The sequence below is a fragment of the Aulonocara sp. 'chitande type north' Nkhata Bay genome, linkage group LG3 (genome assembly GCF_057382095.1).
Source record: "Aulonocara sp. 'chitande type north' Nkhata Bay isolate Kocher_YH1m ecotype deep benthic linkage group LG3, A_spYH_male_GT1.1, whole genome shotgun sequence".
Classification (NCBI taxonomy): domain Eukaryota; kingdom Metazoa; phylum Chordata; class Actinopteri; order Cichliformes; family Cichlidae; genus Aulonocara; species Aulonocara sp. 'chitande type north' Nkhata Bay.
This window is the reverse complement of record NC_141346.1, coordinates 10,961,003-10,987,197: the sequence shown is the minus strand read 5'-3', so window position 1 is coordinate 10,987,197 and position 26,195 is coordinate 10,961,003. Positions and strand designations below refer to the sequence as shown.

At 41.5% G+C, this 26,195-nt stretch overlaps 1 protein-coding gene across 1 annotated transcript; it reads right to left on the bottom strand.

Moving 5' to 3' along the window:
- Nucleotides 1-193: 193 nt before the first annotated feature.
- LOC147333936 (protein turtle homolog B-like) lies at nt 194-17,951 on the bottom strand. The gene is made up of 6 exons (XM_086285855.1): nt 17,798-17,951; nt 16,803-17,132; nt 14,009-14,341; nt 2,199-2,531; nt 458-555; nt 194-415 (listed from the first exon to the last, which is right to left on the bottom strand). The coding sequence occupies exons 1-6, from the start codon at nt 17,814-17,816 to the stop codon at nt 194-196; spliced, it is 1,335 nt and encodes a 444-aa protein (XP_086141981.1). The 5' UTR covers nt 17,817-17,951.
- Nucleotides 17,952-26,195: the final 8,244 nt, after the last annotated feature.

Here is a 26,195-nt window from a genome sequence, read left to right as displayed (position 1 = left end):
CAAAGTACAAGCTGTCTCCCAGTGGGCTGGACTTAAGGAGGAAAAGTCACACGAGGCAGGAAAAGTCACACGAGGCAGGAAAAGTCACACGAGGCAGGAAAAGTCACATGAGGCAGGAAAAGTCACATGAGGCATCATTAGTTTCTTTCTGTCCTTGATCATCTGTTTTTCATCATGCTGGGTAACAGTGACTTTATGCAACATCAGGCTCAGCTTTATTCAGCTTTGAATACTTTGCAGCCCTTTCAATTATTTTTTTACGTTTTTTTCTCTGGTTTTGTTTTCTTGTGCTAAAACCCCTCTCATATTTTCTGCAGATCAGATTAATAAGAAGAGCAACAACAACAAGAAGCACAGCAGAAACTGACAGACCAACTATCAGTCGAGCAGATCCGTCCTCCTTCCCTCCAGTCTCCTTCCCTCCAGCCTCCTTCTCTCCAGCCTCCTTCTCTCCAGCCTCCTTCCCTCCATCCTCCTTCCCTCCAGCCTCCTTCCCTCCATCCTCCTTCCCTCCAGCCTCCTTCCCTCCATCCTCTGTGTCTCCTCCTGTGTGACCTGCAGGTGAGAAACAGGTGTGAGGTGTCAGCTGTCAGGTAGGTGATGAGTGAAGAACAGAACAGAATCCATTTCCTCTTCTAGTTCAGGACAACAGATTAATACAAACTATTCACAATATGTATAAAGTGAGAAAATACTGGTGGATTTTTCGAGCTTCTTAAAAGGAAACAGATGTTCTGACTAAACATGACTAAAACTGATCCAGCTGTTCTTTATTATTTGACTGGATTAAACGTTTTAAACAAACTTGAAGAAGTCCAGCTCCTTACAATAGTTTTTTACAGTTGTTACACAGACAAACTGTATTATTGTCAGGGTCCTATGTCTGAGCGACCCAGGATCCCTGAGCAGTTATGGACCTGTTATATTACATGTATTTTTGGTGTTGCTGCCCCTCTTCTCCATGTTTGTAGATATGAGTGTGTGTGTGTGTGTGTGTGTGTGTGTGTGTGTGTGTGTGTGTGTGTGTGTGTGTGTCTGAACTCTTGTTTACAGGCACCTTCAGGCCTGGTGGGTGTGGCCCTGCTAGGGGACTGGCCACACCCGAAGCCACACACCTGCTGCTGATCAGGGCTCGCCGGGGGAGCTACTTAGGAGAGTCTTAGAGCTCCCACAGATGTGGGATTACTGCGTGAGACTCCCAAGTCAGAGTGAGTGAGTGAGTGAGTGAGTGAGTGAGTGAGTGTCCCCGCGGGGTCAGTGTTTAACGGCTGCCTCTATTGTTTTCCTACAGGAGGAACATGGAGAGGAAGAACAGCACGCACAGGGTGTGCAGAGTCACGACAGCGGGGAGCACGAACACGGACGCCAATGGACACACACGGGAGCCTTGGGGAGCACGGGGATTAATTGTGCATCGATATTTACCACACTGTAAATAAACGCACTGTCTACACACAGAGCGCCGCACCTGGGTCCTCCTTTCCCCACGGTCTGCCAGCCGGACCGTGACAAATATGGCTGTTATGTATTTGCTCTGGCAAAGATTAATTCATTAATTTATCAGCAGTTTATCACAGCTGGTCACAGAGATACTGATGATTTCAGCATGAGAGGTTCAAAGCCACACTGTGATCAGTCTCAGGAGTTTGGAAACTGCTTCCAGATCAGTAACTCAGCTCAGCTGGTCTCATTACAGCGAGAGGGCAGCCATGTTTTTAACACAGCTGCAGTAAAGATACTTTACAATAAGCACTGCCTGTGTTCAGATAAACTGCCAGCTTAGTTTGATTTGATCTAAACCTGACAGAGTGACAGCAGCCGTCCTCTCTCTGTAACAGCAACAACATGCAGGGAGTCTGCTCAGCTACACATGGATTAAACTCTGAGGTTAAACTATCAGGACATAATAGAAGTCAGTGAATTAATAAATAACAAACTAGCTCAGCTGGAGTCTCACATTGTCACAGATGAGGATGATAACACTGACTCCAGAGTGAGCAGGACACATCTGTGCTAAAGAAAACTGATGGAGGCCAAGTGAGTGTGGGTGGATGCTGGACTACCAGCCACAAAGACAACAGCTGGAAAAACATCTGTCTACCTCTGACATCCACCAGCTCATCCATACAACAAACAAACATCAACAACCAGGAAGCAGCTTCACCTCTGATCACACACACTCAGCTCTACTCACTCACCTGGAGGAACAACCAGGTATACGAAGCTGATGTTCATCCATGACCTTGTTTCATTCATGAACACACGACACATGTATGTTCCAGTGTCATTAACCGTCACATCCTTCAGAATCAAAGACACGTCTCCATCCTTCATCTGTCTGTCCTGCAGATCCACCCGGTTCTTAAAAGATGGATGCTGGTGTGTTGAATCAGAGAGACCATCCTGGTACAAAAGCACATAATCTGGCACCAGGTCAGATCTTGTCCAGTTTAAAACTGTAACTGTGTTGTTTGCAGCTCGACATGTCAGAGTGACGTTCTGTCCAGACTCAGCTGTGATGATCTTTGGGTCTGAAAGAGGAAACAACACAGAGCAGAGAGGTTAAAGGTCAAAGTACAATTATGATCAGAATGATTGACTTTAAATATTTTGTTTATTTCCTTTGATATTTGAGTTTTTAGTCATGTTGGATTTAATGAACCTCTGAACATCCAGCAGGTCACCAGTGACCCACTGAGGGGGAATTTTAGCCTCATGCTAAACATGCAAAGTGTCAGAAACTACAGGGTGGCCTTTTGTTGTGGGCAGTCTGAGGTACACCTGTGCACTACTCATGATGTCAGATCAGCATCCTGATGTGGCACACCTGTGAGGTGGGATGGATTATCTCAATATGGCAGATGTGCCCACTACCACACATTTGGACTGATTTGTGACCACTGTTTGGGAGGGATGGTTATATTGTGTATCTGGAATGAATTTTAGGTCTCTACGTCCATCCCATGGGGAATGGGAGCAGTAACAAAGGTGTTGCGTTTATATTTTTGTTGAGTGTATATAGACATAGTATATTGTTACACACTTGTAAATGTCTCATTGGAGACTGGCACACACATTATTTTGCAACAACTAAATAATATAAAATATTTGAACCATCAGAACATTTTAACCAAATACAATATTGTAAATAAAAGATTACAGGGGCAGGGTGCCTTGTTTTTGTCGATAAAGCTTTTCATGTCCTTAAAAGTGCTATTTTTTCTCCTGCTTAAAAATTTGGTTAGTGACAGTCCCTGGATAAGCAGAGGAAGATGGATGGACTAAATTTGCTTAGTCCATCCATCTTCTATAGAGCTGAGGTGTCAGATTCTGTGTAATATTATGCCACAATCCTGTCAGGAATCAGGATGATTTTGTTGTGTTTTACGCTTTGGAGGGACAAAATAACGTCAGGTCTGCTGGATTAAAAATTATTTTGTGAGATCATGCTTATGTGAAACTAGTGGAGACGTTTCTACATAATACACACAGTTTGGACACAGCTTTTCATTTTTACTTCTTTTTACTTTATTTTTACTTCTTTATTTTGTAGATTGTCACTGAAGGCACCAAAACTCTAAATGAACACATGTGTAATTTTGTAGTAAAGAAAAAAGAATGAAATAACTATAAATAAATATGTTTGGTTATGTTTATGTTATATTTTTTTAAATAGTCAACCTTTGCTTTGATCACTGCTTTGCACACTCTTGGCACTCTGTTGAGGAACTTCATGAGGTATTCAGCTGTGTTAAGGAAGAAACGCTTTTATAAGGTTTATGTTCAGCAGTCATTGATCAATGATTCCTCTTCCTGATTTGTTTGCTTGGTTTACATACCAAGCAAACATACTTTATATACATTAAAGTATATGTTCATATTTTACTCTTAATAGGAAAAGAACAAAATGTACTACTCGCTCTGTCTCTAGAAACAGGAAGTTCACCCTGTGACATTTACCACGAGAGATTAACACACACACACACAGACACACACACACACACACACACACACACACACACACACACACACACACACACACACACACACATGTATGCAAAATTAAAGGAAACTGCTATGCTTGTTTCACCCTGCTTACTATAAATAAAGACGAACTGCAGCTCGGTGTGAGTGAGTCTCTCTCTGAGCTCTCACCCGTGCAGCACGTTAACTGTCTCCAAGTGTCTCAGTGTTGTTTATTCACCTAACTGTTTGATAACTGTAAATCTCTAACAACCTGAAATATTATTGTTATTATTATCTTAAAGTAATATTATTATTGCTTCTAGGCTGGACTAATGTAGTTCATTATTATCAGGATGTCCTAAAAACTAACTCCAAAGGCTGAGTGAGTTCTGAACAACCAAAAAGCTCAATCAGACCAATGTTTTGCCACTAAGCAACATCCTCCAGCAGAACTCTATGTATCAGGTTGGTCCTGATGCACAAACATGTTTTAGATGGACTCAGCGGTTTAACATTAAGCTGTTATTATGAAAGAAAAAAAGTTTTGCTCTGACAGCTTTTCTGAGAGATCTAATAAGATCCCAAACACATTGACCTCTTTGTAGAACATTATTAAATAAGCATATTATTTAACCTTTTAAACATTTTAAACACTGGGTTGTGAATAGAAGATGGAAAAACAAAACAACTAAAACAAAGAGAAAAAAACTACGCAGCACACAAACTCTGGAAAGGGGACCTTTATGTCACTGAGCACATTATTATGTATGCATTAATAAATAACAACTTAATAAAGATATTACACTCTTAATTTGTCGTTCTGTCACGGCTGGGGCGGCAGTCGTGTGGAGGGTGAGAAAGGAGGATCCAATAGCAGACAATGGCGGAGGTGCAAGTGGGTTTTATTTACAGTGCACAAAACCAAGGTGTGGGCAGAACCGAACATAAACCTAAACTGGGAAACCTAATGCAAAAATGGAGGACATGAAGCGAGGAGCAGAGAGACACGAAGAAACATGGAACAGTGCAGACTACACGGGAGGTTCACAGAGAAATACAGACGACGCCACGAGAAGCAGACACCAACTATAAATACACACACCAGGTAATCAGGAAATGGCACACAGGAGGGGACACAGCTGGAACTAATGGGCATAACGAGACAGGGGAGAGGTAAAACTGAACACACTGACATGAGACATGAACTTTCAGAATAAAACAGGAAACTAACAGACACAGAGAACCAGACAGGACACTGAACTTGACAGGCAGACTCATGAGCAGACACAATAACACCATGGACAGACAGAGGGAACACAGAGAAGTGGGAGCAGGCAGGCAGAGAACAGAAACCTAACAAATGGCAAAATCACAACAGAATACACACTTGGAATGAACAAAAGCATAAAGAAACACAAAACACTGAGTCCTCAGACTCAGGACCATGACAACTCTAAAGCAATAGGTAACCCAAGTTGTTTCAGTACCTTGCCATTCCGGGTTTCTAAACAGTTCCAATATCTTGGAATAAATGTCACTCAGGATTATTGTGGTTTATTTAAACACAATCTCTCTAAACTATATGATGAAACCAAAAATAACATAGACAAATGGATTAATCTACCAATTTCACCAGCAGGGAGGATAAACATTGTTAGAATGAATATTCTTCCCAAATTCTTATTTTTATTTCAGTGTATCCCTATTGTGATTAATAAAGCCTTTTTTAATAAATTAGACTCCTTAATATCCTATTTCATATGGAACAGAAAGAATCCAAGAATCAAGAAAAGCTACCTGCAGAGACCGACATGTCAGGGAGGGATGGGGTTACCATGCTTCCGTCTGTATTATTGGTCATGTAATGTTCGTTCCATGTCGTTTTGGTTGCGGACTAAGGGGGCCGACTGGACAACGATGGAGAATGAAAGCTGCTACCCCTCCTCATTAGAAGCTATGATCTATTCAGCTCTCCCTATCCCTAAACATGACTTTAAAAATCCTGTAGTCTCTCATACAATTAAAATCTGGACACAGATAAGGAAACATTTCGGGTGGAAGGAAGCTTCCATACTAACTCCACTCATGAATAACGCATCATTCGCACCATCACTCTCAAACATTTAATTCTCCAATGGAACCACAAGGGGCTGCACTCAATAAAGGATTTATTCATCAACAAGGTTTTTCCCACATTCCGGCAACTGCAAGAAAATTTGACTTGCACAGTAATGACTTTTTCAAATACTTACAGATCAGAAGCTTTGTAGGGAAGCTTTTTCCATCTTTTCCAGGTCGGCCCCCAGACTCTGCCTTAGATAACTTATTTCAGTTTGATCCACTCAAGAAAGGACTAATAACAAAAATTCACAACGCTTTGTCACAACTGGATGGAACTGTCACACTTGACTATCTGAAAGAGGCCTGGCAGAGTGACCTTGGTACGAGAATTACAGACAATCAATGGAAAAAAGCCCAGGAAAATGTACACTCTTCCTCTGTTTGCATTCGTCATGGACTCTTACAGTTTAAAGTGCTACATAGACTCCATTTATCAAAGTTGAAACTGTCAAAAATGTTCCCCAACGTAAACTCGTCCTGCGAAAGATGTAAACAGCAACCTGCTTCACTGGCACATATGTTTTGGACTTGTCCCTGTATAACAACATATTGGAATAATGTCTTTCATATCTTGTCTAAAATTCTAAAAAAACCACTTAAGCCAGACCCAATCTGTGCTTTATTTGGAGTGAAGCCGGTTGTTGTAGACCTATCAGCCACCCAAAATAATGTGATACGTTTTGTGACGCTGCTGGCACGCCGTTTGATTCTATTAAACTGGAAACAAAAGGTGCTTCCTACCACATCAGCGTTAATACAAGATGTATTGAGACACTTGCAGCTGGAAAGAATTAAACTCCTACTAAAGGGGAGGTTGGAGGAATTCCATTCAACCTGGCAACCTTTTATAGATTTCTTCAATACTATACAGATATAAATGGTCACTGAGCCTTATTGGTAGTTCGATAAATAGCATCCTCTGTCCAACGTTGTTTGTTGTTGCCTTTTTTGTTGTTGTTGTTGTTGTTTTGTTTTTACTTTGTTTTTTCCTATTGTATATATGCAATCATTTATATTTGAATCTTAGTAGCCTTTATGATAAAGAACACTGGAAAACCAAATAAAGAGATTTGAGAAAAAATAAATAAATAAATAAATAAATATTGAAATATCTTTTGAATTAGTTAAATGTCAGAATAAAGAGAGACAGAGCTATTTTTATCACTTTCATCATATTTAGGAGTACATATACACTAAGTTTGTTAATTAATAAGAAAACTGCAGACGATTCCATTCTGAGCTGAAGAAGCTTCTGATAGGTTAGTAGAGTCCATGTGAGTAAATCGGTGGCACAGCTGTGGATGCATATAAGGCAAAACACAGAGCCTGTTTCTTTGACATGGGAACATCAAGAGATGTCAACCAAAACACCAGGAAAAGAATTGTGGAGCTCCATAAGTGTGGCTCAAGTTTGAATACAATTTGGTGCCATTTACAATTAAGAAATACAGATAGTTTCTCTCTTTACTCTTAAAGTTAACAAATATTGTTATTGATAAATAATATATTTATCAATCAAAAAAAATAAACATTTAGTCTGATTTGATGTTACAATTAAAAAGTGTTTGTTTTTATCTGAAGAGTTTGTAAATATCTGGTTTCAACTGTATATTTGATGATTGTCAGCACAAAGAGGGAGAGAGAGGAACAGAACAGAGATGAACAAGAGCAGGTGAGACACACATGTTAGTCAAATGGTTGTTTACCAAAAGTATCACTGTATCACAGGTACTCATGTTTCTTTTTAGGTTTGCTTTTTTTCAAATTCTGTATTTATTAAGTTATGCAGGCTTGTTTGCACAACAAGGCTAAATAATTATATAAAATTTTCCATCCATCCATCTTCATCCGTTTTATCCGGGGCCGGGTCGCGGGGGCAGCAGCCTAAGCAAAGAGGCCCAGACCTCCCTCTCCCCAGCCACCTCCTCCAGCTTATCCGGGGGAACACCAAGGCGTTCCCAGGCCAGCTGAGAGAGCTTCTTCAGTTCTAAGGTCAAATGGTGGAGAGTCCCAGATATAAACCTAGTGGGAGTAACCCCCCACAGAGGGACAAAAGGACCCCCTGATGATCCTCTAATCACCTGAGCCAAGGTGTGAAATTGGGTGTGGGACCCAATCAGCCAGAGTTTCGGGTGAGTTCATTGTGAAACCTGGCCCCACCTTGTCATGTGAATTCCTGAGGTCAGATGGCCCAGGATGTGAGTGGGCGTTAAGGCTTACCTCATGGGCCTACAGTTCACTCTAATCACAGATCACGCACCGCTGGCAGGGCCTCCTTCTGCTGGGGATCTTCAGCTGGAAAAAAAGGAGGAGGTGTAGCGGTAGACTACTGTTCCCATAAGGCTGTGTGTGGGGGGAGCTTCCGGGTTACGAGTAAAGGTGGAAAACATCACCCGAACACGCTGCGTCCAGTGTCATCATTTATACGACAGTGTCTTATAATGAGAGGCTGCTTGTGCTTGTTACATACACACATTTAGTGTGTGTGTGTTCTCACTATGTGTAATGGTGGTCAGTAATAAACAAGTCCTCAGCAAGGAACAAGTGCCTCTTTAATGAATGCAGCACATAAAGGTACATAGCAAATTTAGCAAGTTCGCTAACCAAACTCTATTTTTCTCCGACAGCATTTTTCTCCACTTTTTTATGACACCACCCTCACAATATGGTGTATAACATTACAGGACACAACACTATAATTGACTGCTGTAGAAGTGAACAGGTGTACTTTGACCTTTAACCTCACTGCTCAACATCATCATTTTAGAGTGGAGCAGAGCTGACCTGGGAGTTGAATATGTTCTTGTTTACTGGGATGAGCACTTTGATCTGGAAGTGTAGCATCCATCTTTTAAGAACCGGTGTTCTGAGAAACTGTCGTACTTTGGCAAATCGTCCTACCCGTATTATAATTTGACAGTGACTTCTGACTGAACCTACCCCTAACCATAACAAATATTCACAGTGGGTGAAAAAAAATGAAGTAAATTTGGGTTTTGTGTTGTGCACATGTGCAGCGTATGTGTAGAAACAATGGGTAAGATGGTTTGTGAGGGAGTATGGATTCCCAGAACACCGGGTTGGATCTTCAGGACAGACAGATGAAAGATGGAGACGTGTCTTTGATTCTGAAGGATGTGACGATTATTTTTTTCCTGTGCTGCCATGATTAGTGCCTCTGCGCTGTCTTTCAGTCCAGCTTTGTCTGGCAACTGGTAGGATTGCTGGATGTCAGCCACTTCTTGTATCTGCTGGTGGTACAAACTGTGCAGGAGCCTGTCCTTCCATGATGATTTCTCAGTACTCATGCTAGTCTCTGGAGGTTTTGCTACTGGCCTCTTAATGGTTCCCATTTGCCTGTGGCCCCTCTCTCTCTCTCTCTCACTCACTCACTCACTCACTCACTCACACACTCACACTGAATGATGCTTGTGCTGTTTATAGTCTGTGGTTGTGGTTTAATGTTTGTTCCTGCTATGAAGGCACGTGGCCTTCATAGCAGGAACTGACGGTTTGCTACAACCAAACCAGAACAAATCAAATTCTGCATCAGTCGTCTTTGTGAAACCCACAGAACCACATGAGGAAAACATCTGAGAGCAAAAGTTTATTAATCCTGCAGAGAAACTGCTGTAGGAACAAAAGACAACAAACATCAAGTCAATGAACAGATTTCCAGTAAGTAGTTCTGAGTCATCAGAGTCTAATTCAGTGATAAAAAGACATGAAACATATAAAAATCTGTAACATGTGGATGTCCTCTGGTCCGAGGTGCTGGGGGGACCAGTTAGAGACCAGCAGCTGGACGTCAGTGGTTGAACTGGTGGACTACTTCAGTGAAGAGTAGACGATGTCTGGCTCTGGTTTAAAGTCTGAACACAAACACACACGGTTCAAACAACAGGAAACATGATTACAAACTTTGTAGTTCGATCAAGACCTCCAATCTCCACCTCTCTGCATCACACACAGTCCCAGTTCAGACTTTACTGGGAACCAGCTCAGACACAAACCACAGAGCTTCCATACTGCTCACACTTTAATTGCATGTTGAAATCTCATTGGGTGTGATTCAGAGTTCAGAGAGCTTTGCCTGCACTGGTGCTTTAATTTGAAAATCGACTGAATTTTCTATAAACGATTCTATAAATATAACATCCAGAGGTGGTCTGTTGGGTTTAGGTCAGGTGAGCAATGTGGGCCAGTCAGTGGTATCAGTTCCTTCATTCTCTTAGATTTAGTGTTGCCACATGAAGAACCCAGGATCCACTGCACCAGAGTAGGGTCTGATAACGGGTCGAGGATTTCATTCTATTAGCAGTCAGAGTGTTGTTGCCAAGCCTGTAGAGGTCTGTGCTTCCCTCCATGGTTAAGGGTCAGTACCATCACTAACCTACCAAACTAGTCATAATGTTACAGGCAGCGTAAAGTTCTCAAAGTCTTCTTCAGACCTGTGCTCAGCTTGAACCTGCTGCTAAGCAGGGCGGCTAAAGTGGACCTGCCAATTCTGGTATTCTGTGGCAAATGCAAATCGAGCTCCACTGTGCCAGGCAGTGAGCACAGGGCCCACTAGAGGACATCGGCTCTCAGGCACCCCCTCATTAAGTTGGTTTCTGGCTTTTTGGTCAGAGACATTCACACCAGTGACCTGCTAGAGGTCATTTTGTTCCTCTGGCAATGCTCATCCTGTCCCTCCTTGCACAATTGAACAGATACTGGTCCTGCTTATGGGCGAAAGACCTTTTACAACCCTGTCCAGCTCTGATAGTGTTACTGCATGTCTCCTGAAATCTCCTCCATGTTCAGACTGTGCTGGCAAACAGAACAGACCTTGTGGCAGTCGAACGATCTGTGTAACCTCGGTAAGGTCCAGGTGTTGCCTCATCCTACCATTTCTGACTCCGACCCTAGCCAAATGCAAAACTAGTGAAAAAAAAGTCAGAAAACACAAGAAGGGAAACATGTCAGTCGCCTCCAGCTGTAAAACCATTCGTGTTTTGAGGGTTTTTCTACTGTTGTCCCTAAAGTGCATCTGTTGAGATGAAACTGATTTACAACTTTCTCTGCTTATTGACTATCTAAGATTGTGCACTTGAATTGGGAATAGTGAGATGAAAGAATTCACTTGAATAAAATCTGCTGACTTTAAGCATTGTGTCCACATAAGTAGGAAGACCACACTATAACTGACAGTCTGTTCCATATCTCTTTAAAGGAACAGGTCAACTGTAAAAGAAACCTTTTTTTTCCTGATAGAAAGATGAGAAGTTTGATATCTTTCACAAGTCTGAGCCCTGAGTTTAAGTATTTGATGGAAAAATGCTAGAAGAATTATGCAATAGTTGATTTTCAGTAAGTCTGTTATGCTGTTCACAGATTCTGTGTATACTGTTACTCCTCTTTCAGTCAGTCTCCGTTTGTCCTTTTTTTTCCTACTGTGTTGACAGATTATCTTAGCTTAGCATGATGGCTGTAAACAAGATGAGCAGCTAGCTTGTCTCTGTCCACAGTCAAAGATAAAGAGCAGCTGTACCTGGGCCTCCTTGTTCTGATGGTTGTTTGTCCATAACGGACGTCTTCAGTTCTCACTGCTGAGTAGATCACAGCTGAATCAGTCTCTGTACAATAAACACATTAAAATTACTGCAACAGTGCTGTGATATTATTACACTACAGCGATGGAGACATTTCATTCTGTTCTTTTATACTTTTTAAAAACATTAAATGGTGTGTTTTTATAAACTGCAGCAGCTTTTCACAGTTTATATTATTAATCTTAACATCTCTGCTGTGAAACAGACCGAGCATAAAGAAATCAGGAAGTTTCTGAGAAAAAGAAGAAGGGCGGCCACAGATCTGCAGACTGATGCACTTTTACCACAGAGCATGAAGGAAACATGCATGACCAGTGTTATCAGCCAAACCCAAACACACTGCAGCAAGAAGCTCCATCAGTGTCACACTAACTCGAGTCAAAAAGAAGCAGAACAAGTTTAAAAGAATAAAAAGTCACTGATGGATATAAAGGACATTTTATCTGTTCAGTCTCTTCATATGTCTCATGTTCACATGTTCCATATCTTAACTGTGTGTAGCAACAACAGATAACACACATGTGTGGGCCTCATCTGAGCTCTGACACATGTAGCTCAGTGACAGCACTGTCTCTCATGTGACTCTGACCTTTGACCTGTGTACTTATTATCTTTACCCAAATGATTGGAGCAGAACTTAAAATCTATAAGCTGTAAAAACTTTATATTTGAAGACTGAAAGAGACCCAGGAAGTGGTCACAGGACGAGGGTGACAGACTGTCTGAAGCAGTTAGAACAAGACAAGGCTGTTGGACCAGGTGTGCTTGCTTTTGAAACTGTGTCTTAATTCCACCTGTTTCACATGCAAGGGTCAGTTCTACAGGCAGGAACGTGGGTGTGCCGTGGGCTCCCCAGTTTCACCCACTGTGGGCAACTTGTATATGGAAGACGTGGAAAAGAGGGCTTTGCTATCCTACCCTGAAACACCACCAAGTCATTGGTTCAGGTATGTGGATGACACCTGGGTGAACACACAAACCTCCATCTCTGGTTTCTTTGACTGGAGGTTGTTGAGGATTTGATGATTTCACAACACTGTATGTGATGTCACTGGTGATGTCATCTTCTCCATCTGCTGAAATGAGTTAAAGTAAACACTTTTATGATTTAAGAATCTAAATGGACCAAATTATGATGACAGAATGGAAACAAAATACCACGATGAATAAGAATGAATATGTACAAACCTTCAAGTTTCCTGTGAACACATCGTCTCACCAGCAGAACCAGTAACACCAGTAGAACCACAACATAGACTGATCCAACAGACAACAGCACAGAGAGAGGAGGAGGAGAGAGTGATGGAGGAAGAGTGATGGAGGTAGAACCAGGAAGAGGTGTGGATGTAGGTGGAGGTGTGGTGGTGTGTTTCTCTGAAATAAAGCAAACACAGTCATTAAGTTGTCGTCACATTGTGATGTTGAAACCTGCAGAAACAGATGAGTGTGTCACCTGTGACAGTGATCCAGCTGTTAGTGAGGGGAGGGGCTGTGTGTCTCAGCTGGAGGAGCCAAAGATGACATGATGGTATCCACATTGTTGCAAATGAGGATCTGATTATATATTCATTTAATATTGATTTCTTTTGAGAACCAGTGTGACTCTGTTTCTATTTTCAGTGACTAACAGAAAGCATGAGTTTAAGCCTGAGTGTAAATGTGACCAGATGAAGTGTGAGGTTGTGAGAAAGTCTCTGACTGCATTCATAGATGTGTCCTTTCAGCTGCTCGCTCTGATCCAACCTTTGGTCTCTAAGAAGAGGCTTCAGGGAGATGTTTGCTACGTTGGACTGTAGGACCATCAGAAATGTGTGCAGTAACAAAACAGGCAGCACTGAAAGCAGCTCTAAGTGTTTGTGTTGTTCAATGATTTGTGCACAACAACAACAATGGGACCTCTCTCATCCATCAGTCACCATGTGGACATTTTTCTGACACACTTTGAAGCTGATGGACGTTTTGTGTCTGCACTAAGTACGTTTTCAGCAGCTATGGCACCGGCAGGATTCACTTTCACAGACTCACAACCACCAGCTTCACCCCTCCCCTCCCCCTCCAGCTGTAGGCTTTAACATTGAGTTTCCCCACACATGTTTACAGACGAGTTAGAGAGCAAGAGAAGAAGAGACGGATTCATAAATGTCTTTGTTTCTGCTCTAACCAAACAATGCTGCTCTACAACTCTAGACTACCAGCCACAAAGACAACAGCTGGAGAAACATCTGTCTACCTCTGACATCCACCAGCTCATCCATACAACAAACACACATCAACAACCAGGAAGCAGCTTCACCTCTGATCACACACACTCAACTCTACTCACTCACCTGGAGGATCAACAACCAGTTTGATGAAGCTGTGTTTGAATGAGCGTGCTTCTACCATGAGGAAACGACACTCGTATGTTCCAGCATCATTAATCGTCACATCCTTCAGAATCAAAGACATGTCTCCATCCTTCATCTCTTTGTCCTGCAGATCCACCCGGTTCTTAAAAGATGGATGCTGGTCGTCTAGAATAATATCACAACCAACTCGGAAAAGAACATTTCCTGACTTCAGGTCAGCTCTCTCCCACTCTAGAGCGAAGATGTTGTTGTTTGGAGCTCGACATGGCAGAATTACATCCTGTCCAGACTCAGCTGTGATGGTTTTCTGATCTGAAAGAGGAAACAACACAGAGCAGAGAGGTTAAAGGTCAAAGTGCAATTATGATCAGAATGGTTGACTTTAAATATTTTGTTTATTTCCTTTGACATTTGAGTTTTATTTATTTTTTTCATTTTATTTTCAGTTACAGCAGCATGTTAATAGCAAAACTTTGAACATACAGTAGTTTGCTGTTCAGTTTTTACAATACCCCAAAAGATAACAGAAAGAAAACAAACAAACAAACTAAAGAAACCCCCACAAAACAAAAAACAAACAAACAACAACAACAAAAAAAAAATGGATGGATGGTATCTGGTCATGACAATGTGGTCATTTTAAATGTTTCCATGTACATTAGAAAAGGCTGCCATGCCTCAAGAAATTTGGTGGTTGAACCTACCAGTGTATATCTCATCTTTTCTAAATGCAAAAACTTCATGAGCTCTGCAAGCCTCTGTTCATGTGTGGGAGGAGCTTCCTGCTTCCATCTTAAAAGTATAAGGCGCCTTGCAATGAGTGAAGCAAAGAATTTGAATAGTATTTTGGCAAAGTGATGTTTTGAGGTATCACCCCAAAGATTAGAGCAGAGGGATCATAATTAACGTTATATATCTCTGAAAAGGTGTTAAATATACCCATATGGAAAAGAAATAGAAAAAACTTATAAGACTTGCATAAGATGTGGCCTACTTCATACAGTCAATCATATAAGGCTTATATGATTTACTCATGAAAGTGGCCACTTTCTCATTACTTTCTTATATTGTTTTAGTAAATATCCAAAACATACAAGTTTCATTTATATGATTTTCAAGGGATCTTAATCTGTTTTCACTCTTGTATGCTTTTCATACAAGCTTCACACAAGACAGATACAAACTTTATAAGATTTATATGCATCTTTTCCGTATGGGTAGACACCCAATAGTTATGAAGATTGGGGCCAAAAACTATGAAGGAGTGAACCTGTTTCTGCTTTACATCTGTTACACAGGGGGTCAGCCCATGTCTGGCACATATAGAAGAAGAGTGTACCCTATGGAGAAAACATAGAGCTCATCTGTTAAAGTCATCCCAAGGTCTTTCTCCCACTGAGCTTTAAGGATGGAGAGAGAAGGAGATTGAAGATCTAATAATATAGCATACATTTCTTTAATCACCCCTCTCTTATGAGTGTTTATATTAATAATTTTATCCAAAGAAGTTTCCTCAGGTACTTCTGGAAATGAAGGAAATCGACTCTTTACAAAGTGGTGAACTTGTAAATAGCGGAAAAAATGTTTGCGAGGAACATTAAACTGCTTCAGGAGCTGCGTGAATGAGAAAAATTCCATCTGCAAAAAGGTCTTTGATATTTCTAAGTCCATTACCTTCCCATATTTTAAAGGCAGAATCCATCATTGAGGGTGGGAACATATGATTTGAGCTGATAGTGTAACCCAAACCTTACATTGCACCCAGATTCTGAGCGAGTCATACAACAAAGGGTTACATTTATAGGTGTACAGTTCTAATGGGAGAGCTGAACTCAACAAAGCTGATAGGCACATTTTGCCACAATTGGATGAGTCAATTTGGAGCCAAGCTGGAGTCTCTGTGGTAAAATTACTGATCCAGCATATTTTGAATATTTGCTGCCCAATAATAAGACTGAAAAATTGGCAAGGCTAATCCACCCATTGGCCTAGTCCTCTGCATGAAATCTTTACGAATTCATGGACTTTTGCCGTTCCAAATAAATGCAGGGATATGCTTATTCAGTGTTATAAAGGCTCTGACATATACAGCAGGAGATCGTCAGCATATACGGATATTTTGTGCTCCTGGTCAGCTCTGAAGATGCCCTTAATGCAACTGTCAGCTGTCAGCTTGGCTTTAATCGCCAATGGTTCAATTGATAACGCAAAAGGAGAGGGGATAAGGGACATCCTTGTCTCGTACCACGGAGAAGTGGGAAATAAGAAGAGAATAACAAATTTGTTCTAACACGTGCCATAGGTGAGGAGTCAAGTAACTGAATCCATGAAATGAAATTAGGGCCAAATCCAAATTTATTTAGAGTATAAAACAGATAATCCCACTCCACCCGTTCGAATGCTTTCTCAGCATTGTGTAATAAGGCAATTTAAGGGGCTGTAGTTGACCGTGATTCACTTTCACAGACTCACCACCAGCTTCACCCCTCCCCTCCCCCTCCAGCTGTAGGCTTTAACATTGAGTTTCCCCACACATGTTTACAGACGAGTTAGAGAGCAAGAGAAGAAGAGACGGATTCATAAATGTCTTTGTTTCTGCTCTAACCAAACAATGCTGCTCTACAACTCTAGACTACCAGCCACAAAGACAACAGCTGGAGAAACATCTGTCTACCTCTGACATCCACCAGCTCATCCATACAACAAACACACATCAACAACCAGGAAGCAGCTTCACCTCTGATCACACACACACTCAACTCTACTCACTCACCTGTAACAATCAGGTTGAGGCTGCTGATGGACTTCCATGAGCGAGTTTCTTCCATGAGGAAACGACACTCGTATGCTCCAGCGTCATGAACTGTCACATCCTTCAGAATCAAAGACACGTCTCCATCCTTCATCTGTCTGTCCTGCAGATCCACCCGGTTCTTAAAAGATGGATGCTGGTGTGTTGAATCAGGGAGACCATCCTGGTACAAAAGCACATAATCATCTCCCAGGTCAAATCTCTCCCACTTTATTACTCTAATGTTGTTGTTTGGAGCTCGACATGTCAGAGTGACGTCCTGTCCAGACTCAGCTGTGATGGTTTTCTGCTCTGAAAGAGGAAACAACACTTTGACATTTGAGTTTTTAGTCATGTTGGATTTAATGAACCTCTGAACATCCAGCAGGTCACCAGTGACCCACTGAGGGGGAATTTTAGCCTCATGCTAAACATGCAAAGTGTCAGAAACTACAAGATGTTAGCTTCCACAGAACAACAACATGTGCTGATAATAAGTGAACATAATGTGTGAGAGAAAGCAGCCTCTCATTATAAGACACTGTGAGTCTCTGCATGCTGCCTTTATGGAGCTACAGCTGTTTGTATACACTGAACAAGAAGCTTTGTAGCTGCATCCTGACTCCTGACACTACAACACATCACACTGACACACACATTACACTTCTTTGTCTCTGTCACAGCTGGATTACAGATGTTAAGTGTCCACCCAGCCTGGTGTCTCCTTCACACACAGACAAACTGAATCCAGATGAAAATAATCCTCCTGTACTTCTTGTTATCTCAGAGAGAACCTCAGTTTAGTTCAATCTCACCTGCAGAGACGAAGACAAGGACAAACAGCAAAGTGCAGCAGAGCAGCGCAGTGCCAGCAGCCATCTCTGTGTCAGTATTTGTGCTGATCCGACTCTTAGTTTGTAATAAAGCTGAAAGTCTGCTTTGAAGAACAGATCTGACTTTCAGCAGCTCACTCTTACCCTGTAGTTTGTGGTTCATTTAAGAACCTTGGAAACCTTGGCTGTTTAGTTGAATCAACAGGTATTATCAGGCTGACGTCAGCATGATGTCATAAACACACGATAAAACATCAGAGTTTTAGTACAGCCTCTTGTTCTCTCCTGTAGTCTGAGTGTAGCCATTATAACAGTGAGACGGCACTGCCACCATGAGGTCAAACTGGAGCATTGCAGGTAATAATTCTCATCCTGAACACTGTTGGAACATCAGACCTCCTCATGCTTTGAACTCATTGTGATTCTAAATATTTCTAGTTTCACTTTGACCCCAACCCTAACCCTGAAATGGGCTGTACAGCTTTTATACTTTGACAATGACAAAATATTATTATCTTCTCCCAAATCCAACGTGGCAGTCTGCTGCGAATCCTCCCTGTCCACATCCGACCTCACCTGGTATCTGCTCCTCCTGGAATCAGAAACACATGGACACAAAAACACATCCTGCCTTGATTATCTAATGTTATCCTTCAGCTTATTCTAAGGCCCAGTTCAGGACGTCATGTTTGGACTTCCTGACCCAGAGACTTATAGAAAACAATTATCAGTGTATGTGTAAAAATCCTCTGCACTCTGCGTGTACCTGCAATATTTCAGATCCAGACAATATCGCTGAATGAATCTGTTAACTCTGAAAACACAGAGTCAACTCATTTATGAGCACATTTGCATTATGTATATATTCATTTAATAAAACAGCTTTATTTAATTTTTTTTAGAAACAATTTATAATTTTGCCTTTCACACCTATTTTCCGTGTGAACAAAAGAACGTTCAGCTGTTATCAGGTTCCTCTCCTGTCTCGGTTGTGGAGTGTATGTAGACGACCCACGAACAGACATAGGCAGAGAGATGGAACTTGAAACCAAAAGCGAGCCTTTATTTGGCTGGTGACAGGAGAACTAAGAAACCTATGAACAACTATGACATACTGTGATAATATGAGGGCACTATGACACACACTATGACTCTGTGACTATGAGGACATGGGGGTGGGAACACAGACGAAGCAACAATGAACAAAGGGAGACAGAAGACTTACATACACATATGAGGTGATGGGGAAGTGGAGGCACCTGGGAAAAAAGCTGACACAAATGGACATAATGACATCACATGGGGAAGAGTAAAACTAAACACATTGGCTGTGTCCAAATCAATGACTGTAGAAAACATGGACGACGCGACAGCGCCTCCTCCCATTGTGCAAAAATGAAGCCAAACAACCTGCCTGCTGCACAGCTGGCTTATGGCACTAAGAGGCACATACCTCCCTCTAGTGGTCACATTAAGTTCAAACATGGAAAAAGTGTTGGCTACCTATAACATAGTCCTGGGATCACTTCCGGGCCATTCACCCCCCCCCCCCCCTCACACATTGACCCATGTGACCTCAGTAACTCAGTTGACAGCAGGGTGGGTCATCCACTCTCAGGACCTCCGCCAGCATCACAACCTCACTGGGAGTTAAACACCCGAGACTCTCCATCAGCTTTCAGAACTGAAGAGGTGAAGCGCAGTTTGCTTGTTAACGTGTTGACGCCGTCCAGCCCCACGCACGGGGCGATCCGCTGTAGCTCGTTAACGGAGATTTGCCGTGTTGTGGCGTTAACGTCATTTCAACGAGATTAACGCTGACAGCACTAGTGAGAACACAACGAATATGACTGCACATTGACGCCGACATCATCCTAGTGCAAAGACAAGTGGAAGCAGACAAAAACAACAAGCACGCATGCTACATGATTCTCCTTATGGGGACCTGATATGTTTAATATGCTGCTGAGAATATAGCCCAGAAGAAGCGTATAGTATAGCTTTTATTTTGGAAAGAGCCATTTCTCTGTAATAAACTCTCTTTTCCAAAGATGAGTGATTTCTTGATCAGATAAATTTATTTTATCCCTTTGTTGTTTCAGCAACATTAAATCTAAAAACTGCACGTTTGAGTTAAAATATATATTTATAATTTTAATAAATGACAAATTAAAAAGGCATGAACATTTTTTTGTATCGAAAAAATATCGAACCGTGACACCAAAGTATCGAACCGAACCGTGAATTTTGTGTATCGTTGCACCCCTAATATATATATATATTAGGGGTGCAACGATATTCGTATCGATATTGAACCGTTCGATACAGTGCTTTCGGTTTGGTACGCATATGTATCGAACAATACAACATTTGTAATTTATTTTATCAATTTTCCTTCTGACGATGCTGTCTGTGTTGAGCGCTCAGTGAATCTGTGTTCGACTACTCCGCCTAGGCTGCACTGTCGAGCGCAGATCCACTGAGCGCTCAACACAGACAGCATCGTCAGAAGGAAGAGCGCAGGGCAAGCTAGCGAGACAGAAGTTAAGCTCTACTTGCAACAGGCAAATTGAACCTCATTCAGATCTGGCGTTTGGAATTATTTTGGTTTTAATGTGACGTATGACCCTGAAGGTAAGCGAGTCATGGACTAAAGTAAAACAGTATGTTGGATGTGCCATGCAATGCTCAATTACATGGGTGGGAACTAGTGTGTTAGCGCAGTTAGCTCGTTAACGTGTTGGCCGTCTAGCCCCATGCACGGGGCGATCGGCGGTAGCTCGTTAACGGAGATTTGCCGTGTTGTGGCGTTAAGGTCATTTCAACGAGATTAACCTGAAAGCACTAGTGGGAACACAACGAATATGACTGCACATTTACGCCGACATCATCCTAGTGCAAAGACAAGTGGAAGCAGACAAAAAAAAGCAAGCATGCTACTAACTTTAGCCGAGTCATTTAGACAGCTGTTAGCACATGATTCTCCTTATGCTGCTGAGAATATAGCCCAGAAGAAGCGGATAGTATAGCTTTTATTTTGGAAAGAGCCATTTCTCTGTAATAAACTCTCTTTTCCAAAGATGAGTGATTCCTCAATCAGATACAGGGCTCGCAATATCGCTAGCCCGACGTCCCGGAGCTAGCGATTTTTTCAGTCGGGCTACCAAAATCTATCTCTTCCCTGCCCGTCGGGCTATTGTAGGAAAAATATATGTCAATGCTTTTGCATTCTTTCAGAAATGTAGCTGGGTAATTATGTCATTGGCATCGGTGAGCCACTGTCAATATGTGACATATTGAAGTCGCGTTTGAATTTGCGCTTGTTTTTTTGCTTTCAGTTTGCAATCGTGCGAACTGTGTATAGAGAGCGACAGCACTGATCTGTGAGTGATGATAATTTGTGCACCAATTCCTCTGACATCGTCTTATTAATCGTTAGCTTACTATGCAGACATGACAAGTGAAATCTCCCGCAGCAAGCTTAAACATGTGAGAGGTTGATCGCGCAGAGAATCGCTGAGCTTATGTGAGTGCGTGTGTAAAAGCAGCAGGATTTATATTTCAGTTCTGCTGAGCCAAATAAGACAGGTCAGGGTGAAGAAGTGACAGCCAAATAAAAGCTTACCACAAAACGGAGAAGTTATGACAAATCAGACTATAAGGCAAAAAGAAAGTGCAGCTTTATGGTTTCATGGACAAAAGAATTTCTGTGGCTGCAATATGACGAGCTAAATAACCAGGGCTGCACATAAGTGGTCCGCAGGTGCGCATTCGCTGTCAAAATAAAAAACACGCACAAGGGTTAGGGTTAAATTTAAAAACTGTACTTTTGAGTTAAAATATATATTTATAATTTTAATAAATGACAAATTAAAAATGCATGAACATTTTTTTGTATCGAAAAAATATCGAACCGTGACACCAAAGTATCGAACCGAACCGAACCGTGAATTTTGTGTATCGTTGCACCCCTAAAAAATTATATATATATATATATATATATATTTTTTTTTTTTTTTTTTTTTTTTTTTTTTTTTGGGGGGGGTGGTTTTGGTTGCGTTTTTCAGGATTTATGTTCTAAAACATCTGCAGCTCCATGACACTGAAACAAACCAATTACCATGCAGTACAGCAATTTTACATTTTTTCACATTTAATAATCACTTTTTAGTTTAGAGTCCAGTGCGTATGATTAAAAAAAACTGCTGTTGTTTCAACTGGTCAGTTTCAGTCTTCTGACTCTCCACCTTTGCTTCATGCTCTAATGCAAGTGCAAAATGAACTGTGCAAGATCTTCTTCCTTCCGCCATCAATTTCTCTGGAAATTACAGCAATATTGTCATGTCACAAATTACCATTAAGCATAGTCTCACTACCCGACCCAACACTTTACCTTGGATCTTCTTTTCAGACGTAGTATGTGTGTCTGTGCAAACCTGAGCTTTTTATACCATGACAGAAAGAGGGGTGAATGAGTACTTACTTACTTAAGTACTTACTTAAGTACGGAGGCATAAAGGGGATGATATGATAGTTCTATAAATCTTCTAACATGGTGGAATCAACATGTTGTTTAGTTTATGTTCAAGGGCAGTGTGAGTACCAGTCAAATGTAGTGTGGACGGGGTTGTTGGAGTGCAGTCTGCTCGTGGTCTGATCTGTGGAAAAAGAACAAAGAAAACTGCAATGATCTCCATTCAGTCACTGAAAACATAACAGCATCTGTGTCATCTGCAAACGTCAATGATTTTTCTACCTGCAGACAGAAAAATAAATCACTGAGCCGACACAAAGTATAAATAAATGTAACTCTAGAAACATGGATGAAAACAAGAGAGGACAAAGCAGAAAGAAGAACAGAACACTGAATGTTGTTTAAGGTCAGACTCTGAGGTGAGGTTAAGGTTCTTCTCACCATTTTGGACTAAGTTTAAAGAAGTGACTATTTTACTGTGGACAGGCTCAATTCTCTAACAATATACTACACTCTGCTTTTTAACATGACCACAGAAAGAAAAGGCAAATAAAGGAAACATGTTATAAAGCACACAATCTGATCTATTAACTAAAAAGAGAGAAATTATGTTCATGATAATTGGACTCAAATGCAGGACACATTGGTTTTACTAGGGATGGGTATCGAAAACCGGTTCTTGTTGAGAACCGGTTCCCACTGTTTCAATTACTTGGAATCGTTTGCCATTTTTGCAAACGATTCCCTTATCGATTCCAGTCGCCCCGAATGACGTCACCACGTTGCGGAGCGTCATTTACCTGGCAGGAAACATGGCGCCTAAGCGGCTCAAACGCTCAAAAGTTTGATTATACTTTATGAGAACCGATGACAACAGGGCAACTTGCAAAGTAGATATTTCATTTAAGGGAGGAAACACTACGAATATGCAAAAGCATTTGCTCACAAAACACGCGATGACACGCGTTTTTAATTCCGCTCCGGACTCGTGACTCTCAACCCAGCAGCAGCGCTAACGTTTGCACGTCCTCTCCCGTTAATGCGGCAGGTAAATAATCAACTAACAGTGCATATTATGTTAGCGCAATCTGCCTTATTACAAGACCTGCCATTACTGTACATGTAGGTGACCATGATGAGACAGACAGAGTCTGGCTCAGATGCTGGCAGTTCTCGCTGCAGTCTACCGGTAGCGTCTCCTTTCAGGCCAGGATAGACGAATGTCACCGAGCAGTGTCTAAGTTTGTGGTCAAAGGCTTGCACCCATTTGCCACAGCAGATGCCCCCGATTTTTGGTAAGTGAATGTGTTTAATTGTAGGCAGGGACATTACTGGATATTCTTGTGTAATTGCCACCGAACAATTTATGTTATACTTTGTTATTGCTACAGAAGAATGTTGCAGCTTTAAGGCAGGGATGACTCCTGGAGTTGCTTTCTCACTGCATATGCTTTATTTCACAATCAGATCGATTCGATAACAAAAACATACAGCAGCTCCTGTCCTACTCCTAGCCCTTCGCTGCGGTGGAAAAAAGAACGACTTCAATCCCCTTCAAGGAACATACGTACAAAATAGTTTTCCTGATACATCAATGCCATCTTGTAAATATGAGTACTCTGGCAGAGTAACAGTTCAAATGAAAAATACACCAGAACAAACAAGCAAACAAAAAAAGAAGTGTGGGGTACCTTTGAACCAATGAACAAAGTATAACAATTTATACTTTTTAACATAACCCGACCCCGTCAATATGTGATATGTCTCACAAGAATATTTATTTTATTATTTTACATTTACAATTTTTTTTCCTGGGGACCCTGTGACACCCCATTGAAGAGCCGTAGGCTGGATCTCTCAAGATCTCACTGTTGGGTTTGTAAGGCCATGTTACTCCTAAATTTCTATCTTGTTCAAAGAGAAGATATAAAACAAAGCTCTGAGCTAATCGACCTTAGTGTTCTCCTTTTTTTAAAAAAAAAAAGAATCGATAAGAGAATCGATAAAGAATCAAATCGTTAAACAGAATCGAAAATGGAATCGGAATCGTTAAAATCTTATCAATACCCATCCCTAGGTTTTACAGTATTTTTTTTATCAAGTTTAGCCAGAATGTGTAATGGGGAGGGCAAGGAGGTCTCTGAGTTTACAGAGGAGAGGACAGTCCAACAGGCACATGGGTGAAGATCCAAGCAGAGGGGAAGAAGCAAAGGTAAGACCAGAGGTAAGCATGAGGAGCATCAGCAGCAGGTAAATACAAAAAAACAGAGATTCAGAGGCCCGAGCAACTGCACCACTGAAACATTCAGTGAGGAAGTGATTGTCAGTGAATCACACCTGCAGTAATGTCACTGCGGCACATGTGTTAAGCTTAACTCATTTTAAATACTTTATATTGTGTTCAGTTTACAGTAATGCATCATTTTCTGTGAAAGAACCACGGATCTCTAAACAGCTTTCAATTAGCTCAGAAAAAAGGCGGATTTAAAAAGGAAAAATGCCACAGCTCAATTTACCCGTGGCATATTAAAGTGTTTGTGCTACTTTATGTAATTTTTATGTCATTCTTAGTAGGCAAGTTTTAATTATGCCAAATATTACTCTTTTTTTGCGCTTTGGTTATTATTATTTTTTGTAAAGATACAAATATTTGGGGGACCCATGAGACTCCACTCAAAAGCATCTTATTTTTCCTGCCCAGTTTAAAATCATTTGCTTGTCCTAGTGCCAAGTTTATATCCCATTATTTACATTTTTTGGTACTTCTCCCAATATAAAACGCACCTTTGGTTTCATAGACTGATCATCTCTGCAGTTTTATTCCAAGACTGCAGCACCCCTGTTAGCTTGTTGTTTAGTTTGTATTGGCTGTTGTTTGTGATATTTAATCAGTAGGAGTAATAAACTTTGTCTCTTCCTGATGTGTGTCTTTTATCCTGTCGCCATCTGCCCTCGTCTCTTTTCCGTCACCCCCAACCAGTCACAGCAGATGGCTGCCAAAACACCTATTGGATCAGTGCCTGTATAACCTACGATGGTGTAACAGCAGGCACGTGCAGAGGGGGGGGGGCTGGAGGGGCTTGAGCACCCGCCCCTTTCCTGATGGGTGCCCAGAGTGCCCTTTTGTTGAGGCAACTTTTAAAAAATTTTTGCGGAGTCTTGTCTGTGCCCCTCAACAATAATATTTAACTATTAATCATAGTTTTGCTAAATAAAAGGATCTGGCTTGCATCAGTCACATGATCACATTTAACCAATGATCGCCCTTGACGGCAGAACGCGCTGGTTACGAGCCGGGAACGAGCTCACAAAGAGCACGCGCATTTTTAGCGGTCCGGAGCTGTAGGAGAAACACAAGTTAACTCAGAGACACAGACTGATGCGACACAACCAGTAAGTAGGTGTACAGCGTACACTGTAGTGTGTAGCACCCAGGAGTATCAGCTTATTACGTACACGTTGGTAAGTTGTCTTGTTGCAACTGACGAACTGAAACAAACGAGCGTGCTGTGTGTGCAACAGCGCGACAAACATTACCTGTCCTTTTATTAACTGCACAAGTAGTGCTGGTCATAGCTGCTGGCTACCTGTGTAAGGCTGTCATGTGTCTGTAGCTCTGTCACCGTTTTAGGGAACATATTTAGTTTTAAAGCAAGTTACAGAGCTTTTCCTGCCTTTCTGGAGGGATTATATTCCACTAAAAAACGATCTAATATGCATGTCCACATAATTATGCATTATTATAATTATGATATATTAAAAAACACAAGCTGTATGTAACGTTGGACCCAAGAAATATAAGCTGGAGCGAATTTGACGACAGCCGAACTTTTATTTAATACTGTGCGTTTGTACAGGGACACAGACACTCCCGCTCTCTCTCTGCTGTCATGTCCGCCCTCCTCCTCCGACTGTCACTGCCAACATATAAAGAGACACAATCACTGTCAGATCCCAGCACACCTGTTCACCCCGCCCCTGCACCGCCCCGGGAGCTCACTGCGTCACCCCTCCTCTGCAGCTGGCCAGAGACCACACCCACGCCACACTGTATTTTAAAGAACATAC

What these genes read in the sequence shown, in the direction of transcription:
- LOC147333936 (XM_086285855.1), bottom strand. An exon ending in CCTCAACCTGATTGTTACAG is followed by an intron (nt 14,342 to 16,802) that starts GTGAGTGAGTAG and finishes TTCCTCTTTCAG; the next exon opens with ATCAGAAAACCATCACAGCT. An exon ending in AGGAGGATGGAGGGAAGGAG is followed by an intron (nt 416 to 457) that starts GCTGGAGAGAAG and finishes GCTGGAGGGAAG; the next exon opens with GAGACTGGAGGGAAGGAGGA.